Source organism: Ascaphus truei, chromosome 2 (genome assembly GCF_040206685.1).
Source record: "Ascaphus truei isolate aAscTru1 chromosome 2, aAscTru1.hap1, whole genome shotgun sequence".
Taxonomy (NCBI): Eukaryota; Metazoa; Chordata; class Amphibia; order Anura; family Ascaphidae; genus Ascaphus; species Ascaphus truei.
In genome coordinates, this window is record NC_134484.1 from 128,044,348 (window position 1) to 128,065,684 (window position 21,337).

The 21,337-nt window shown below is 45.2% G+C and overlaps 1 protein-coding gene across 1 annotated transcript in view; it reads left to right on the plus strand.

Annotated features, from left to right (window-relative positions):
* LOC142488133 (uncharacterized) overlaps positions 1-15,893 on the plus strand; it is a 45,942-nt gene extending 30,049 nt beyond the window's left edge. Inside the window, exon 4 of the mRNA XM_075588504.1 lies at positions 15,748-15,893. Within this exon, the coding sequence (XP_075444619.1) occupies positions 15,748-15,893 (146 nt within the window). The remainder of the gene's footprint in view (positions 1-15,747) is intronic.
* Positions 15,894-21,337: the final 5,444 nt, after the last annotated feature.

Below are 21,337 nucleotides of genomic sequence, written 5' to 3' on the forward strand. Positions count from 1 at the left end.
GTACCACACAGTATAAAAAACCCAACTCTGCACCACCAATGAGTGTCCCCAAAGTACATTGGTGGTGCTAGGCACCAATAACCTGATGTCATTTTCCCCAATGTCCTGGCCGACCCAAGAGTGTAGGTAGTAGCGCTACCCCGTGAGATGTCGGTGCACTTTGTGGGGTACTTGCCGAGTACTCCAGTTCTTGGTGCGGTCGACTTAGCAATGGGGATCCGCTGATCCAGCGACATCACCATCCGCTATGGCATCCGCCTCTGCATTGGGTGGTCTCCGGTAGGAGGGTTCCACCTTTAAGAGTCTCTGTACGTAGGTGATCTGGTCCTAGACCACAGGCCACAATAACTGCATGGCGTCTTCCTCTTTGTCCCTCACACAAGTCAGCAAATGGGGAAGCATCCCTATCTAGTGCCTTCCCTGAAGCAACCACAAGCTCACTTGAGGGGGGCCTATCTGGGACCTAAGGAGGTACTCTGGCCTAGTCTGAGTGCCACTGCCACTCAGACCCTACCTTCCCCTTCTCTGTCCTGGCTCGGACTGACGTAGTCCCTCCGAGCGTGCCAAATGTATCAATCTGATCGCAGGGGATTCCAGCCTCGCATTTGGCTGCAGCATCCCATGTGTCTAGCAGCCCCAGGGGCTGCTGGGGATTTTAATTCCCCTGCAGAGTACTTCTGTATTGGCCGCCACTGTAGAACTGCTCTGCGCATGCGCAAGGTGTGCCAAGATGGCCACCGCAACCCAAGCCTGCACTGCGCACGCGCAAGGAGTCGCAAGATTGCCACCACCTGTGTTGAGGAGCTCCGGTGATGCACTCGCCTCCCTTACAGCCCGCAACTACCCCCGCAGCTACCGGAGGTAAGAGGAGAGACGAGGGAAGCCCAGTGGGGGACCTGGCTACATATACATAGCAAAATAATCTAAAACAATTTACCTTAGTTCTTAAGATTTGGTGCCCCAGCCATTGCCAAACCAATTACTTCCATTGTCAACTCTATTCTGTCTGCAGACCATATCCCCAAGACCTGGAAAGCTGCCAGAGTTGTCCCAATATTCAAAAGTGGGGACAAAAACACTGTCTCAAACTACAGACCAATCTCTCTTCTCCCAATACTATCCAAAGTCATGGAAATATGTGTTCACTTCCAATTAGTATACCAAGACAAATTTCCCTAGACAATTCCAATCTAGCTTTCACCCCAAACACTCCATGGCAACTACCTAAAAGTTTGCAATGAGATCCAGTGTGGAATGGAACTGGGACAACTCAATGGTACAATATTCCTAGATTTTGCCAAGGCTTTTGATACTGTTGATCATGTTATCTTGCTTAAGAAACTCCAGTGCTCTGGAATAGGGAAGCATGCTTTAAACTGGTTTCATTCCTACCTATCAGGTAGATCCCAACATGTGTCTATCTCAGGCTCTAACTCCAACCCCTTGGATATCACCTGTGGTGTCCTGCAAGGCTCTGTTCTGGGGCTTGTACTCTTCTCAGTGTTCATCAATGATCTTCCTACAGCTTGTAAGGGAGCTTCAATACACATGTACATGGATGACTTTTTGAGACTTGAAAATTAGATTTCCCAAAACAAACTGTTTTTAAACACTGACAAGACTGTAACAATGGTATTTGGGACCAAGGCTACATTTTGAAAGCTTCCAATGATTGAGCTCCAGATCAGAACCAACGCAAATACCCCCCTAGCTCCTGTTAGCAGTTTTAAATACTTGGTTGACTCCCATTAAACATTTGGGATGCACATTGATACCCTGACATCAAAACCAATGCCAAACATGGTGTACTGTATAGGACCAAATCCTCCCTAAGTCTGCTGGTCAGAAAGCGTATCGCACAGCAGATGCTTAAGCCAATTATCGACTATGGGGCCTTAGTATATGGCTAGGCACCTCAAATCCACCTTAGCAAACTTGATACCCTCTACAATTCAATATGGCGTTTTGTTCTCCAATGCAACTACAACAAATATCACTGCGAAATGCTCAAAGAACTAGATTGGTCATCACTTGAGTTTTGGCACAACATTCATCTTTCTTGTCGCCTTCAAATACTTTCTGGGCAAGCTACCTGTCTATCTAAACAAGCTCCTTACCCCTACCACATGCAGCACTTATCATCTGAAATCTGACTCCAAAAGACTGTTCATGGTCCCAAGGTTCAACAAAGTATCTGGCTGCTTTTCCTTCTCTTACCGTGCACCCCAAAACTGGAGCAACCTTACCGGAGACTCTCACATCCACCACCAGTTTAAGTTCTTTCAAAACCAAAGCTGTCTCACATTTTAATCTGGTCTGTAACTGTTACATACGCCCATAATATATATCATCTTTAACTGTGCATGCAAGGTCTTGTATATAATATATACCCTGTTCACTTATGTAACTGTATTTGTAACCGTGTATTATTTGTTATCATAACTCTATACCCAGGACATACTTGAAAACGAGAGGTAACTCTCAATGTATTAATTCCTGGTAAAACATTTTTATAAATAAAAAATTTTTTACGGTATGTCTAACATAATGATGACAGGTTACAGTACATATTAACCACTTAGTAGCCGAAGTGGTCCGATAGTCATGGGTTTCCATGATTATTTGACCCAAAGGGTTTACAAAGGGGAAATATTAAAAAATAAACCACAGTACTTACCCCCTTGGCTTCCTTAGTGACTAGTAAAGCATTACCATGCACTACTTAACTAATTGCTAAGGCAAACGAAGGGTTAAACCCCTACCACCAACCCCCCAGGGGCCTAACCACCCTCCATTGGGCAGCTTCCCCAATCACACGTTCCTTTTACCCCCACCCCTTCAACAAACCTATCCACCCCCATCCCCCTCCCCTTCCTGACTAATGGCCAATAGTCCTATTAGTCAAATGTGGCAAATCAATTATTATCCACCAAACCTTCAGTAATGTAATGACACAAACATTTCTTCCTTATATTGCAATTATTACTATTACATAAACAAAGGTGAATGTGTCCAAATTCGAGCCATTCATTCTTTATGGTATTTTAAATAATATTTGATTCACAGACAAATCTTAGAAGACAGCTCGTACCATAAAAAGTTGAAACGGATGCTCCTAAAACGGTCATCATTTTTATATCCAGTATTACCCACAAGGTGTAATCTTCAGCCCCCCTGTACAATGGAACATGCCCTCTTTTCACTACTGTATATAATGTGTGAAAAATATTCTAAGTGGTAATTAAACCCTCAAGTGTCAGTGAGGCTAGCTATACCATTGCACATTTAATATAACTTGTTGCAAATTCACTAATATCCCTTAATGAAATATATATTTTTAAACTTTTTTTTCACTTAAAGGTTTTGATTATTTTTTTTAAAAAGACACCATAAACATTTCAATATTTTCACAAATAGGTTTTTATTTTTATTTATTTTTTAAAATGTAACACTATTTTCTTCTTTTTAATGGCTTATTTTTTCTCAGTTTTGATTGGCTACAGAAACAATATTTATTGTTTTCCTACGAGCAAATGAAAGAGTGGTGTAGGGTAGAGATCAAGCCTTTGTTTAGATACCTACAGTATTTCTAAACATTGATTCACGTTGTTGAATAGGGGGATTGATTTGTGTGGGATTGTAGAACAAAATGTTTCAGTTTTACATATCTAAAGATTTCTGAGGAGGGTAGCTTTTTACTCTCTTGTAGTTCTGGAAATTGTTTTAATGTCTTTACTTATAACCAAATCTCCAATTATAGTAATGCATCTGATTTAAGTGTGGAAGGCTGACTCAGAAAGCCCTGGTTCGAAGTCTGGTTTATTAAAAAAGTTGGAACCTGTCCAAATGATTAGATGGGAGTTTTTACTTGACTTTCAGGTGATCACACTGGACCAGAGAGTGCATAATCACTGGGTAAAACAGTGCACTCTCCCCCCCCCCATCCTCTATCCCCCTGTCTATCCCACATTGTGCTTTGTACAAAGTTCATATTTTGTATATAGGGAGAGTTCTGTATTTGGGATGTTTTGGTCTCTTTTAGAATGTCAAATGGCTTAATCTCTATCTCTAATCATGTCTCTAATTCTAGTGATCCCATTTTGTAACCACCATGTGAAGGTATTATTCCACAGGCATGGTGAGAACATGGGTTTACTGAAAAGGGGAGTCATAGTATGATTAGGTTGTATTAACCTTTTATTCAACCCTATTGTGTCCCAAATTATAAGAAAAAGTAAGGTGGTTGGGAGTGTATCTCCCCCTTTATTTGCAATTCGAATTGCAAGACATTCTTACACCTTTACACTTGAAAGCTTTCCACAAATACATTCTGTTGATAAAAAGCTGTCTTTTATTACTGTAGTCCAAAGTTATAGTTGCCTTAATTGTCCTGGAGAAAACTAGATTTGATGTAGGTTGTGATACCTTTCTGTTGGTGTTCTGCGTTTTCTGTTTTTATTTGGAAAATAATGAAATCTGGAACTTTTCTGTTTATTTTTCAAACATTAATACCTTTATTGAACTGGGATAAAAAAATAAATATATATATCTCAGGAAAAACATTTTCATATAAAAACATTTTACTACAGCAAATACTGATATTTGTATAAACCTTTGCTCACTACTTTTAAATTTAGTAATTGATTCTGTGCATATTAATATTTTACCAACAAGATAGTGATGTGAGCGCAATATTACAGTACATTGCTTGATTTGCCAACCACCATAATTTGCTTGTTCAGCGATGTGGCGAGGAAAGGTTAACCAGGCTTATAATAAATGTCAAGCCCAGTTGGTTACCCCTGACCCGTATTTTGGGAGTGTCAGCTTTTGGGCCAGACATTGTATATGCATTACTGTGACTGTGTGCAAAATTTGAGCCAATTGCCGTTTTTTGTGTTTTACCGATTCCAGAGGTGCTGGGACCAGGTTATGTTCAGGAGGTAAGTTTCAGGGTGGGTTTGACGGAGAAACTGGTTACAGAATGTTGCTATGTATCGGGGTGCTGGAGTTACAGGATTCCCCAAGGTTGTACCCAGGAATCAGGTAAGATTCTGGGATACACTAGAGCACATTGCTCCGGTCAAACTCCCATCCTGAAAACATTCCTGCGACTCACCACTGGGACCCCTGCTTCAGCACAGAGCAGGAAAGGGTAAAAATGGGACACAAGGGGTTAATGTATATCCCCACACTCGAGCCAGGTATAAGACTGAGAGGGGTTTTATTCAAATAAGAGGTTTAGAGTTGTAGGGGTTACATTTTGAGTTAAAACGTAGAGTGTCGGCTCTGCAGCCAAGACGGAGATTTGTTTTATTAAAATAGGGTTAAGGGGGAAAATCATATAATGTGCTAAATATATGAATTATGGTAACAATGTTTTTGAATAAGGGAAAAGAGAATGGGTTTTAACATCCCCAAGAATTATAAGTTAGGTTTTTGAAGTATAGTAATATCATAGGAAGTCAGTTAGATAAACAACCCATTTGCATAGGAAGTTTAAAGAGACATTTGTTCAAGAGATGCTAAACCTTTTGTTGACACGTAGGGTGTGTAAGCCTGGGCTTTGAAATGCTTAGCAGGATTCAAAGGTGTTAACCTCTTGTTAGCAGGAAATATCAAATATTTTCTTAGCCCTTCCGTGCTAATTGAAGCCCCAATAGCCTTAGATCAAAAGGGTCTCTTTGGCCTAGCTAGACTGAGCGGCATTCAGGAAGAAAACAGGATGGCATGTGCTAAGTGGCCAGTGGGGGGAAGATGACAGTTTTGTTGCACATTCCAGTCCCTGTTCTGAAGCTTCTGCCAGGCTACTTGTGTTACTGGCAGAGCATGCCCATTGGCCAGGGATACAATTCCCATGAAGTGATTCGCTGCAGACTGACAGGATGGACTTTTGGGAGTTTTTAAAAAGTCTTGCAGTCAGTCAGAGAGTTAGATTCATCAGTTCCATCAGATCCATCTAAGTTTTTCATGAGTTCCATCAGTTCCATCTTGTGTGATTCACCTAAGATTCAGTCCCATTTGAGGAGTTCCGGCTCTGAGTAAATCACCTACATTTCTCAGATGCTAAGTGACCACAAATCAACAGCAAGAGGCCACAGGAAGGAAAAGTGTCCAGGAATTATTTTGCTGTGTGTTTGCAACTAAAAAAGATTAGTTCTGTTATCCCAGTTTCCAAAGTAGATGTGTCTTTTCCTGTAATTTGTGTAACATAGTTGTGTACGTTCGTTATGTGAATAAACACAATTTATTTGTATCTCTCTGCTTTTCCCAATCAATGATCCCGGTAATTAAAAGTCTTAATAAGCTTAGTCTACCGTGACAAGCGGCCTCCTGGCCTTCCATGGGGGGCCTTATGACGAGGGGCCATGCTCCACCTCTCTGTCCTGCTCTCTGTCCTTCTTGGCTGCTCTCCTCCCAACTAGCACAATGGGAGGAGTGGTGTTGTTGGAGGAGCCAGCGGCTACTTACAGCCCATCTGGTGGGGAGTGCGGCCTTTTTGCTGCCCACCAGCAATTTCCCACACACCCTTGTTAGTGTGAATCGTTCACGGACAACCATGACAATGAAATTGATCTTATTGTTAACAATTGTCACTGTTTGCGTGTCGTATGTTGCATGTGAATATGAGGAGGGGTTGTTTGCCAGTTGCCTTTGTTGTGGCGGCTTTTTGGGGGTGGGTGCTTGTTCTTGCCAGACTAGGAGCTGGGCTGTTAAAGCCCGGGGGAGTGGTGAGTGGGCAGGTCATTCGGACATGATTTCCTGGAGCCCACTCGCGACAATGGCTGGGTCATGTAGGCCTGGCTGTTAGGGTCATTGGGTCAGCAGTTCAAGGACCGGATGACCTCTCCTTTAATGGAGCACTCTGGCAGGGAGTGGCATTTACTTTATTATTTATAAAATAAAATAGCCTCTGTCTTTATACCTCCAGATCCGGTCTCTGTCTTTATTTATATGTGTTTATGTGGGTACTGGGCAAGGAGGTGAGAGGAGCTACCTCACAGCCTCCATGGTGATGTGTTTTACAGGAACTACTGTATTTCAATCTCAACACTGCAGTACGAACAATAATTCTGTAAAGCGTTAATATTTACCACAAATAAGTATCCTGAAAAATATTGAGAGGAATGATGAATAGGTATAAAATAGTGAAAACTGAATTCCTGTCAGAAAAAAAAATAGTGAAAATCAATAAATACGGAAAACATTGAACTCTAGTTTCTGTTTTTTCAAATGTTAAATGTGTCCATGTGAAAAGTTATCTGATACATTTACTATTATAACCTAACCCCCGCTAGTTTGGTCATTACACATTTTATTTTGTGATGACTGACACTTTCTGTCTTTCCTTTTCAACATGAAATATTATTAATAATTAATATAATTATTATTCAAGTTATTCATGCAGGAACAAAAGGGCAACCATCAAAGCATTGAGAAGAAGGAAATTATTTCCAATAATAGATGATAGCGAAACATAATTATGCTTAACTAATGTACCTATTTTTTTTTATTTTTTTATTATTTGTTAAGTACAAAAAAATGAGTTACTTAAATAAAACATATCATTCCACAATCAAAACCAATGTACTGTATATGCAGTATCTTATATTTGTTAATAACACCATTTGCATTGACAGAAAAATAAGCAAAATTGCTATCACTATATTATTTCAATGTCAGGAAAATGAAAGATTTTGTTTTTAATGCAATTGTTATCCTCTGTATTGTTTACATGTATTGATTATTTATATTAATTTACAGTTTAGTCTCTCAATTAGTAATCTTGAGCTTCTTTACATACAATGCAGAATCTAAAATGAGAGACTTAATTAAGTAATTTCAGAATTGAGGGGTTATGGAAAAAGGATGTGACCCTGTTCAACTGAGAAAGGGTACAATAGCTTGACATGTAAATACATTGTTTCCCATGTTTCAAATGTTACCTTGTACCTTACACATGATGCACTTGACAGAGTCCTTTCTTATTTAACATAATATATTAATGTCCGTGAGAAATGGAGATGATCCCTTTAGGCAGTATGGTGATGGGAATACAAGCTTGGTTTAAACAAGCTCACAGATTTAATTGCAGTACAATATATTTATTTTTTAATGTGTCTGATATGAGGTTCTATAATCTATATGTAGCGGACATGTAAAATGGCTACAGTCATCTCTCCTGCTGACAGTAAGGCCTGGTAAGTAGTAGGCATGCCAGCAGTAATTATGGAGGTTTGCCCTCACACCCTGGTGGAGTGCCCTGTGTTTGGATGGGAGTGGTCACATGCTCTGACTCCATGGTTAGTGATGTCAGAGGTGTGTCAGCTTCCAGAGTATACATAAGGCACAGCACTGAGCCTAAAGTTAGTTCTGCAGGAGTTCTGCAGGAGTTCTGTCAGAGATCTGCATCCAAGTTCAAGTACTAGCCTAAGAGACTGAAAGTTATGTTATAGTAACCATAGAGGAGACTGTGTCCAGGGACCTGGCACAGGGCAGTGATCCCTGCGGGGATAGGGAATCCCTATCTAAGGAGAGATACACCTTTTAAAGGGAGGCACTGACTACAGAATGAGTGGCTAAGAATATACTGCGAGGGGTAGCTAGCCCACATCACTCAATAAAGATGTGTTCATTCAGAAACCCTCTCGTGTACATGTGTGGAATGAGTGTACAGAGAGGAGCACCACGGAGGAGTTCCTCAACAGGATCATCCCCTTGCGGACGCAGGGACCCTGATGAGGTGGAGGCGCTGCACTGGAACTAGGTGAGACTCAGCACACTACCTCAGCTGCCTGTCTGGACGGGTCCTCCCCACACACCATCATGCGGGAGACTCAGGAGTCCTGTTGCCAACAGGTGCACCACCCGACACTACCACACTGTAATGGGGACCGGTTAGACCACAGGGGCCAATGTGAGATTGGGTGGGTCAGGCCGGTTCACAAAAACCGTTACATTTGGAGGCGAGCTGCTGAGATCAGATCTGTCATCAGGACAGGCTCTAGCTAGGCACACTGGGAAACAGGGAGAGAGTCTGCTGCCACTCTGTGCTGCGTAGGTACGGACCTAGGGGTGGTCAGGGGGCTGACGGGATATTGTCAGTTCGCAGGGACAACCTAGGGGCCTGAAAGGAGTGAGGGGTTTGGAGCCGGGCTATAGCTGACCGAGTCACCTTGAGGCAGTGCTAGTTGGTAGGATGCCAGAAGGGATAGCCTGTTAACTTGGTCAGGAATCCTGGAGAGGGTCTGCGCTAGGCTGACCAAGAGAGGTAGATGCCCCAAGTACTGCATGGCAGAGCCAGAGTACCTAGCCCATTCCAGACACTCACCGTAGGGAGCACAGACTGGGAGGAAGGAGTCACAGCAGACACTGAGAGAGTGAGCCTAGCCTGAGGTAGTGCAACACTGGGTCACACCTAGATAAGGTACACATGTGGTGGTGCATCTGAGCAACTCTTTATTGTACTGATGTGGAGGCTGCCCCGCAGAGCGGAGCCCCATGTACGATAATTGGTACGAGAGTGAGACAACCCAAAGAATGGAGGATCCGCGTGGTGCGGAGAACACAAAATGGCGACCAGAGGCTGATGGGGAGGCACCCGTGGCGTGCACCCCACTGAAGAGCAAACAGTCGCCGAGTTATCATTAACCAGTCTGCTCTGGAGCGGAGCGAAGGCCGTGGCTGCCCCGTTTTTATCCTGTCTGGGACACCGAGGGGCCACCCTTGAAGAGTGTGAGGAAATTGTCATAATTGGGGGAGAACCCCGCGAGGAGAGCAAACAAAATGACTTTTTGGGCTTAAAAGCCAACCAAAATGGCGGTTCCCGCTTGCTAGGGAAACCGCATGGGCCAGTCACAGAAAATGTGGCTGATACAGGACTTGCTAAGAGCTGGCCGGGAATGGCGCGAACAGCAGAGCCCCGCCCTGATGGGGGGCATGGCACGAAAGCTATGACTGCGCCTTCATGGACAGTGACTCACTCGGCCCCTGTGCTGAGTCAACCGCTTAGTCTATGGGACCCTCCCCTGATTTCTACCAGGGGGAGTGACTTTCAATTATGGCCTGTGGGAATGCACCCACTGGGCCCAGGGACTGATATCCAGACGGCGCCACTACAAAAAGTAGTTCCGGCCGCGGAAACGATTTGCAAGAAAGAGGGATATTTCACACGCAAAGCTGCTGCAAGGAGAAGGTGGGAACTAGCCGCGGGAAAGGAATCCAGCTCTGAGGAGGAAACTGGCGCGAAAACACAGACCGCGCCCACCAGGACTGAGAGAGGCGGGGCCTTAATTAAGGGGCATGATGTTCCCCTGTGGGACCCACCCATAATTGCAACCCCTGGGGGCGGGTTCCAGCTATGTCAGCGAAAGGAGGAGCCGAGGCAGGAAGTGGCTGGCCCAGAAGCTTCTACCGGTCAGTTGCGAGGAACCACTGACCTGGAGAGACCCACACTGAAAGTGGTCCCTACCAAAAGAATGGCCTGCCCCTCCGCTGTGGGAACTATGGTCTCCACTCAGCCCTACTCAGTACCCGGCGGGCTACTGGTAGTAAGGGTGGCTAACACCGAGACGGTGGTCGGGCTCTGCCTACAATGCGGGCTGCCCGGAGGCACGGTCAACACGGCGGCACGTTGCCCCATTTGCGGGACACTATACTTATGGCCTATGCCAACGTTTATTCCGATACAATCGGCTGACCCCCCGGGGGACCAGGCTAAGCGAACCGCCGAGTCCCCTGGCGCACTGTGGATAGGACGTGCGAGTCCCGGAGAAAGGGGACTGGAGCCGGTCAAGTCGGCTGGGTCGGCCGCAACCGCGACAGTCGGGTCACCTCCTGACCGCACCGAGAAGGGAGAATACTCGGACGAGGATCTCCGGGAACTTGCGGAGGTAACAGCGAGGCCCAGGATAGAACCGGGGAGGACGACACCCCGTGGTACTAGCAGCTGTCAAAAAGACAGGACGTCCCCCGCAGATCGGCGAGCCGAGAGACAGAGTCCCTCCGCCTCAGAACGCGGCGGCGACGGATGAGAGACGCCGGCACCCCTGCGGACGGGTAAGAGGAGTCCCTTCACTTACCTTGCCTCAGCAGACGGTGTAGGAGCGGAGAGGCCATGCCAGGCCGCAGGCGCACGTGGAGAGACGGCATCACTTCCGGTGAGGACGACGGCGGAGCTTCCGGATGTCGTCATTGAGGAAGAGATCCCGAATGGGGGTCCAACCCGCGATGACGGTGTTTCCGGTTCCGGGGAGGACATCACTTCCGGTGGCGACAGCGGAACCCCAGGGAAGAGTGCAGCGACGCTTCGGCGATCGGGGGAAGGTCCCCGATCACCTACAAGGCCCAGGAGTTGGAGGGGCGATCCCAGGACTGAGGAGGGTGAGATATCCTCATTGGATCAGTCTACGGACAGCCAGGAACGGGTCGTAACCCCGTGGGGTCCAATTTCTTGCCCATACGCCCAATCCCACGCCCTAGCTAAAACCCCTGCCCCAATCACACGGTCCCCGGGTTCCCCGCCTAGTTTGGAATCTGTGGACTTATCACCAGGAGGGGGAGAAAGACGGACTGGGGAAAGACAGCACAGTGGCGCTACGGAGGGCGATTCTCGGGGAGGGGGAGAGTTGAGAGTGGCCACGACAGCACCCGTACAAGCGGTACAGGCCCCGGGGTCATCCAGATGGTTCCTGCCACGATCCGCACGGTCATCGGGGATATTTTCCATAGACGATGATAGGGAGTCAGGGAGGTCAGATAGATTTAAGGAGAGCCGTTGGTGGGCCCCATTATTTGAAGGGTACTCCGCCTGGATGGACCGCACTCGGTTCCTCATCCGGCGAGAGGATGTAGTGGACTACTGGTGGGCTGTGGGAGAGTTTACCCCAGAACAGAAGGACAGAGAGCTGCAGGAGCGATGGCTGCAGATTGAGAATAGGGAAATAGAGCCTATGGGTCCTAGCATACTATCAGACCCCGTGGATCCTGATGAGCCCCTATCATGGGTGTTGCCTGGGAGGGCAGTTAAGGCTGACCTGACTAGAATTAGTAGGGCCGAGAGAACCATAATGGCTCGGTATAAATCTTCCCACGGGTTGGAGTACCCGTATGTCCCTGAGCCTCTCATGGATGAGATAGAGGACATCCGGGATAGGTGGCTTAGGGAGGCCATAGAAATGCACCTAGTGGGAAGAGGGAGTTCCGTGATAGGGAAGAAGGCTGAGGAGCGCATAGAGCACTTAGTACGTGTATGGGGCATTGGCCGAAACATCTATAAGCACCGGGTGACATATAGGCCTGAGAGGGGACTGCCTAGGCACTATCACGTCACGGTCATAGACATGGGCGGAAGAGAGGTCAAGAAACCTGACCCGAATCACTATTTTTAGGAGGTACTGATACATTACGCGGGTTCGTGGCTGCTGGTCGGGGCGGGCTTGGCGGAATGTACTGTATTCATTTTGTTATACACCATGAAGATTTGTATGAAAAGTTAACCAATTATGTGTTGTATTTCAGTGCTTCCTGGAAAAGGGTATACAAATTTAGGTCCCAGCGAGGACGATGGGATTCACCAGGGGGAGAATGTAGCGGACATGTAAAATGGCTACAGTCATCTCTCCTGCTGACAGTAAGGCCTGGTAAGTAGTAGGCATGCCAGCAGTAATTATGGAGGTTGGCCCTCACACCCTTGTGGAGTGCCCTGTGTATGGATGGGAGTGGTCACATGCTCTGACTCCATGGTTAGTGATGTCAGAGGTGTGTCAGCTTCCAGAGTATACATAAGGCACAGCACTGAGCCTAAAGTTAGTTCTGCAGGAGTTCTGCAGGAGTTCTGTCAGAGATCTGCATCCAAGTTCAAGTACTAGCCTAAGAGACTGAAAGTTATGTTATAGTAACCATAGAGGAGACTGTGTCCAGGGACCTGGCACAGGGCAGTGATCCCTGCGGGGATAGGGAATCCCTATCTAAGGAGAGATACACCTTTTAAAGGGAGGCACTGACTACAGAATGAGTGGCTAAGAATATACTGCGAGGGGCAGCTAGCCCACATCACTCAATAAAGATGTGTTCATTCAGAAACCCTCTCGTGTACATGTGTGGAATGAGTGTACAGAGAGGAGCACCACGGAGGAGTTCCTCAACAGGATCATCCCCTTGCGGACGCAGGGACCCTGATGAGGTGGAGGCGCTGCACTGGAACTAGGTGAGACTCAGCACACTACCTCAGCTGCCTGTCTGGACGGGTCCTCCCCACACACCATCATGCGGGAGACTCAGGAGTCCTGTTGCCAACAGGTGCACCACCCGACACTACCACACTGTAATGGGGACCGGTTAGACCACAGGGGCCAATGTGAGATTGGGTGGGTCAGGCCGGTTCACAAAAACCGTTACATATATAAGGGCAGCAAGTCAAAATATTATATTTGGTATAACTTTTTTTTACTGTACTAAAATATTCAGAATTGACAAACTAATTAGGATCATTTTTGATAGATTATGATTCATAAATACAGAAACTCACCTACTGTATCAGTTTGTCCATGTGTTCTTAGATTATATAATTGCAAGCATATTGTTAACCATTAACAAAGTAATAAAAATTAGACAACAATTGTTTGCAAATCAAGTAACCTGTTATTCAGTTGTAGCACAATATAGCAAGGAGGTGTTAGAGTTTGAAACCCAGTAGGGAAACATCAGACTGAACAATAGGCCAATTACTGTAATACAATTGAAGACATTTCAAAGGCGTTACTAGAGATGTGCAAAAGTTTTGAAGGAAGTTGCAAACAGAGTGGAATTTGCCCTTTGTATAACCTTTAATCACAGATTGTAATTTGAAAGCACCACAATTAAAATTGATATTAAACAAACATTGACACATTTTAATAAATATATGGTTATGTAGGCATTTCCAGGGTTCCCCCGAGTCAAACAAAAATAAAAATAAAATAACATTTGAAAAATAAATTAATGCCAAGGTTTTTTTTAATTAAAGAAGAAAATAGATGCTGGCTTCAAAGTAGACCAAAGGGACTTTTTTAGGTGTAAAAAATGTAAGAACTGGAAACGCAAAGCCTCTCTACGAAAAACAATTACATAGTTGAAACCAAGAAGTCTTTGAAATAACATCATTAATTGTAGTAGTACATACTTTATTTACTGGACTTGTTAGACTGCCCTTGTGGGAAACAATATGTGGGGATTACCATGAGAGGTGTCAAAACAAGAAATGGGGAATACATAAGGAACATAGAGGAGTGACTGTAAAAAGGGATTGGAGAAGAGAAAATAAATCCACAAGGATATCCAAATGTAACGGAGGACCCAACAGTCCCCCATATCTGCTTCTGACGCGGGGAATTGCTCTGCGCAATCGAGTAGGAGTGGCAGTGGTCATTTTGCCACACAATTGCGGCAGGAACGGTGGCCATTTTAGGCATTGCTGAAAAAAGACAACAAGCCCAAGAAGGCTGTGTGGCAAAGGGCGTGAGCGGCCATTTTTGAAGAGAGAACTGCGCCGCGGAATTCTGGAGGTGACAGTTAGTCATCAGGGAGACAGCAAAGAAGATGGATGGATCCAGGGAGCTAGTAAGCCCCTGGAATAGGCCAGAACTTTGCCCCAAGGCCCCAGTTAGGCCCTAATCACTATTTGAGCACAGTATTGTAGGGAAGGCCTTAGATGGGGACTCTTCCCCCTTATAGACCCACAACCCGCGTCACTGTGCCGTCGCACGGACCTCCACACACTGCGGCCTTCGGATGAGACCGCACGTGACCACCAACTGTAAGGTGTGAGGTGAATTGTTCAGACCTCGCATCATGGGAACACGGATTTGGCCCTGTTAACAGAGGATTCCCCTAATTCCCTGGTCGTAGCCAGGAAGCTACCCACCGTGCACCACCACACCTCAGGGAGGGTAGTGCTACCTTCACACACTTTGGGGTGGAAATTGTTCTGCGGACATCAGGGTTTCAGGTGCCCAGGGCACCCTCTGTACTTTGGCGTAACCATCATTGTGTGATTGCTTAATTATTGTTATAATTGTGTGTAATTATATTATTGTGTTATTACTTTATCAGTAAAGTGTGTTATATACATTGATTGTATTATTATTGTCGTATTGTTTCTTATGAGTTAATCCCTCCTAGCTGGGATCCTCCATAGGTAGAGGTGCTGCACCGAGAGAGAGCTCACCCCAGGCTCCAGAAACAGAGGCTCAGGCCTCCTGTGAGCATACAGGTATCAGCAGCATGCACAGTTTCCCATAGGAATTGGGAAAGTGGGTTACATTTAGAGGCGCTGCTGAGATTCAGACCTGGGTTGTCCAAAATTAGTACAACCAAATGATGTCGCTGATCATATCACTACCATCCCGGCGGGAGGTCTATGAATGGGCGTTGAAAAGCTATGTATCACCCCATCCGGTGCTCGACATTGGGAAAGTCTTCGCCGACAACTCCTCTTACGACATCTGTTTAGTACTGGGGCAGTTTCCGGGCCTACAGGCCGTACATATCCTAGGCCGTCGAACGGATCCAGAAAAGATATGGTGCGCAGTGTGAGTTACTGGCGAATATGACCTAATGGAAAAGGAGCTCCTCTTACTTTGCGGTTCCGTGAAGCGCTAGATAGCGGGTGCCCCATAATCTATCCTTAAATACCCGTGAAGGTGGAGCCCACTAGTCCCACCTCTAACATGCAGGAGCTTCCGATGTTTATGTCTTCACCTTCCCCAGGGAGTCCTTGCAAAAGAAAAGCCAGTGCTGCGCCCAGCGGCAGCCAACGATCTGGTCACAGTTCCCGCAGCTTGGAGGGAGTTCAGATGCTCGCAGAAGCCATACTGCAGTTGGCTGGGAACAGGAGCGAGTCGACCCAGGCATAGCATTATCGTAAGTCGAAAGCTTTTTCAAGGGTATTGCCCATGCCCTCCGGAGAAGAGACCTTCGAAACCTGGAAGGACCGCACCTTGCAAGTAATGGAGGAATGGTCTTGCACCAAAGCTGTTAAGAGGCAGTGGATAATGGAGTGCCAAACCCCCCATGTTACGGCACAACGGTTAGTCAACGTCTTAACTTGGGTCTGCGGCCTAGAAGAGGATGAAGGTGAACTCTTGTCTAAGTTCTATAGTATTAGACAGAAAGAGGGAGAAGAATTGTCCACGTTTATTCAATGGATACAGTTAGTTTTATGGAATCTATATTCCCACAATATAATTCCAGCCTCTGAAGTGAATGAATATTGCAGGAAATGGTTCTTAAAGGGATCTATACCCACTCATCATATAGCCATCATGATTCCATGTTCCTTGCTAAAGGAAGTCCGCCTACATTTGAGGAGCTCTTGGGTTTGATGAAAGGGAACGAGGCCCATACACGGTTACACCCTACCAAGAAATCTAATGACTCCCACAAAGGGGAGAACAGAGGGGCTTCGGCCCAGAATCCGAATGAGACGGAAAGTGCCAAGGATAATGCCTGTCACCACCTCCATGGTGCCCTGGAACCCGGTCACTACAAATAGCGCCGGTGTGACCCGGAGTACATGGTATTACACTTGCAACAAAGAGGGTCACCTGGCAAAGGACTGCAAACAGTCGAAAACCTCTACTAGTTCGGCCCGGTCCTACATTACCCACATGGAAGAACGTCCAACCAGTTCTACTGAGACCCCTCCTACTGGCGATCCAGACCCTGAGTGGCCTCTGGAGGCCATTAGTAGAGTGGGCCCTACGGCATAGTGAGAGTACTAATTGAAAGAATATATGCTTCCGCTCTACTAGACACCGGATAACAAGTGACAATAGTCTATCAGTCATTCTATGATATGCATCTAAAACATCTGCCCTTTCAGTCAGCAGAGAAGATGGTGCTATGGGGCCTCAGCAGTCAGGACTACCCCATAGATGGAGTGATTCAGGTGAGGACACCAATATGACCCAACACCAATATGACCCACCCCATGGAAGTAGAAGCATTGGTTGGAAGCATATTCCTCCTCATATTCCTCCTCGTCTTCATCCTTGTCTTCCTCCCCATCCTCCGTGGCAGCAACATAACAATAAAAAACAAACTCATGGCCACTAACCCCTTAATCACCTCAGCGGTTAGTAACCACTATAGTAATTAAGGGGTTAAACCCCCTCCCCCGCTACCCACCCTGGCCGCATAACCACCCTCCCCGGGGCAACAACCCCTACCCTGTACCCATTGATTGGTACAGTAGTTCACCATGCCCATATAATATGGGCATGATTTGCCACTATGGTAGTCAATGGGCTACCAAAAAAACCCAAGAAGGACCAAAAATAAAAGCATCCGGATTTTTTTCTTCATCCTTTGGCAGTGCTCTGCCACCTTCTCTTACTTTAAACCTTATTTAAGTTATGCTCTTACAGTATATGTAATAAACATGCAAACTAACATTTTTGTTAAAATGCACTAGTACAAAAGTTTTGCAAGGCCTGACAGAGAGTTGCATTAGCTGTCAAAAGTTGCTTTGCATTCTTATGGTATCAAAGTACAATTGAACAGCAGTTATGAGATTCTGAAAAAATATCATGTTTTTCTTGATTTGAAGGGCTGAAACATATCTATTTACTTATTTATGACTCTTGCATCTTGGAATGGGAGATAATATCCCAGTACACCCAGCCTGCTGTGTTTTTGATCAAGTTGATATACTGCTATACTACAGTATATTTTAAGCTTGCTGTGTTAGAACAGGCATCTCATAGTGAATTACTTTGTCCAAGGAAGAATGACACAAGAAATGATTTTTTTCTTTGATACAGTATATCTGTTGCACACCATGAATTAGGAATAGGGCCTTATTCCATGAACGTAGAAGTGGCAGTTAAGACGTTAATGTGGCGTTTCCTCTGAAAAGGCCCCAACGGACACTTCTGACTATAAAGAATTACTCACTCCCTTTGTAAGAGACTTCTCTAACTCTTTAAGTAAGTGATTCATGAGAAACTGTAGCACACTGTAAATATTTACAGTGACACCTTGACTCAAAGTTATTGGACTAAGCGGTGCAAAGTATCAGATGTACGGACATAACCTTTATAAAAATTAAGTTGCCATCAAGGCAATAGTGGTAGAATGTAGAACTGACCTTAATAACATTTGTCTGGTACTTATAAAAGTTATTAAATGTGACTATTGCATATGTTGCAAAGGGGCTAAATACAGTGGACAAGTAGCGCTAACTTATCACGTGGATGCAAATGGTGGTTTTCAACTTTTAAAAAAAGAAGCTCAATTTAGAGTTGACAAAAAAATACACAAATTAAATTTTACCCAGGGTTTTGTAAAATTATCAATATATATGCATGTTTATTCCTAATTTATGCAAACTAGTTTTAGGGTTCTACATTGACGTACACCCGTTACATTTAATTGTGCACCTACGTGGACCTGTAAGTCAGATAAGGACACAGGAATTTCACCATGGATTTTGATGAACCATTGCTGCTTGTACTGCTCTATTGATTAACAGGTGCTGGCTGGCACAGAATACATACAAGACAATAGAAAAAGAGGCAGGAGGGGGAAAATAATTTATAGGGCTATTAATTGTTACACATAGTCGTATATGTGTGACAGTAATCATGCTAATTTTCAATCAACTATTGATCCAAATTTTTGTACATTTTACAGTACTTCTCTCTCTCTCTCTCTCTCTCTCTTTCTCTCTCTCTCTCTCTCTCTCTCTCTCTCTCTCTCTCTCTCTCTCTCTCTCTCTCTCTCTCTCTCTCTCTCTCTCTCTCTCTCTCTCTCTCTCTCTCTCTCTCTCTCTCTCCTTGTCAACTTTCAGTTTTTAAATTTCCAGTAGAACGTTCTCCTCTGTAAATGAACTTGTGACCAACTCCTTTCCATTTATATTTCTGTTACTCAACTGTGTACTCTCCTTCAGCTGTGACAGTGGATTGCTATACCTTTTCCCATGGGAAATTAAAAGTGTGCCCTGACTTCTGGCAGGCATGCTGAAAGTCCTGCTGCGTGCACGCCCGGGCTCATTCACAAATGGTGTCAGCGTGGTGACTGGCTGAGTACCTTTAAAGATAGCGGCGGCCGTTGGGGAGATCATTGGCTGAGGATCTTCAAAGATGGTGGAGGCTGGCAGGGAGATCAGTGGCTGAGGACATTTAAAGATGGTGGCTGCCGGTGGGGAAACGAGTGGCTGAGGACCCTTAAACAAGGCAGCGGCCTGTGAGGAAATTCAATAATAATATCTTCCGGGTTCAATTCACTAAGCAAAACAAGGTAGTGGAATAAAATGTAGTTTATACGGGTAAACCCACGTACACACAATGAATATACAAAATATAGACGAAATACATACTTACTGGGGTGAAATTAGACTTAAAAAGGTGCAGGGTGCCTGCTTCGGGAGGCTTACCCTAACTTCGTCCCAAGCTTCATGGTACTCCTTTTGGGTAGAATACCCAACTGTGACTGCTACATTATATTATGAGAACTTGGTCTTCGCATCTGACAACCTCAGCTAGGCAGACTTTCCTAGCTCCAAAAATTAAGGCGGTTGCTCTGCTATTTGCAAAAGAGCAACTTTGAAAAGCCTGCCCTTGCATCACCGACTCAAGTCACTAGATGGTCTCATTCTCTAATCGGGCAGTCTCCTTATATACACTCCGCTGAGTTATCCCTAGCATGGAAGTCAGACTGGCGACCAATCAGAGCGTAGGAATTTTCCCACCAGCCAACCCTCGTCTGGCTTTCCCAATCAAAGGAGGGGGTGTGCTTAGGTTCGAAAAGCCAGAAAAGCGGGAAATATGAATCGGCCAATTGGAAATGCGCCTACCAGCAGCATCTTCCCTCAGTCAAACAATTTCCACACGCTGGGCAGGCTCCACCAGATCTGGCAGTCCAAAAGGTGCCCCAGCGGGAGGCCCTTTGTTCTCCAGACCTGGTATTCGCACTTCCCTACTCACCAAATGGTCTTCTCACCCCTGGACATCCCTTCTCTCCTTTGAACTCCAATGTCTATGCATACTTCCCATCACCTATGTAGATGCCCAGGCTGACTGTATAGTCATTAGTACATACAGTTTCAAACATTAAAACACTGTTTTAATACACTCACATTTCTTGGGGAACCTTATATATGTGTGGGGAATGGGTCTGGGATACTTGGGCTCGAAAACCAGGATTCTGTGGGACACAATGAAGCTGTGGTGTAATTCACCTCGCGTACCTGCAAATCATGCCTGCACGTCGGGGAGAATTACGGGACTACTGGTAACTTTATCCCCCAAACATCTGCAAACAAGATACACACATTTTAATCCAAACATCCTACTTAAAACTCCCACTCCCAAAGTCTCATGTTTCTGGGGAAAGGGGGGAAGATAAATTGCTGCATACTATTGTAATCAGAAAATCCCTGGTTTAGGATTATCTGTGGAGCCCTGATTTTCTTCCCTTCGTTATACTCTGGGGAAAGGGGAACAGGTAAACCACAAAACCGGTCAGGTTTTTCTTATACGTTACATTGGACTTCCATAACCACCACGTCTTTATCTACAGACGCGTACCCGCAAATCATACAATATTTATGGGTAAAATATCAGTACTGCCCGTATCTCCAGTCAGCAACATTTTATACAGATTTTAAATCTAGTTGCCCCCCAATATCTACCCTTAAACTCCTGCTCCCAAAGTCGCAGTCCTGCAGCTATTTCTTATGGGTGACCCTAACCACACATGACATCCCTATTTTATAATTCTTCAGAGGACAGTATAATGGGAACAGAGTTACAGGGAAACATTACAGGGTACCATGCTAGACCCAAGAGCTGACACTCAACTCTTGACACGGATTTTAGGGGCAGCCAGCTGGGCTACACCTTTATTATGAAGACCGGCAACCCCCTACCATCAGAGTACATATTTCTTGAAGGTTTTTGTTACTGCTTTTTATAATTCTTCCTGTTTCCCCTGTATATTAGCTGCTATTTGTATTGTTCTTTTTCCTATTTAAGCTTCCTTCTATTTCACTTAATAGTTTTCCTGCTGTAATATCCCATCCAATCCTTACCTCTTGCAGGAGCGGGGTTGCAATTGGATTTTGCCTGACTCTTTTCACTGCCCCCATCAGCAAGTTTTATTACTTGCTAATGAAGCATCTGGAAGGCTCACTGGGTATTCGGGTTCCCTTCTAAGATGGATGAAGGCCATCTCTTTTATATAGACCCACATCCCTCCAGAACAGAACAGCTATGTCCAGTAAATCCAAATCCCTCTTCATCACACCAATTCCTCTCTGGTGTGAGAAAATGTGCTTTCCCGAACTTTATATACTGGC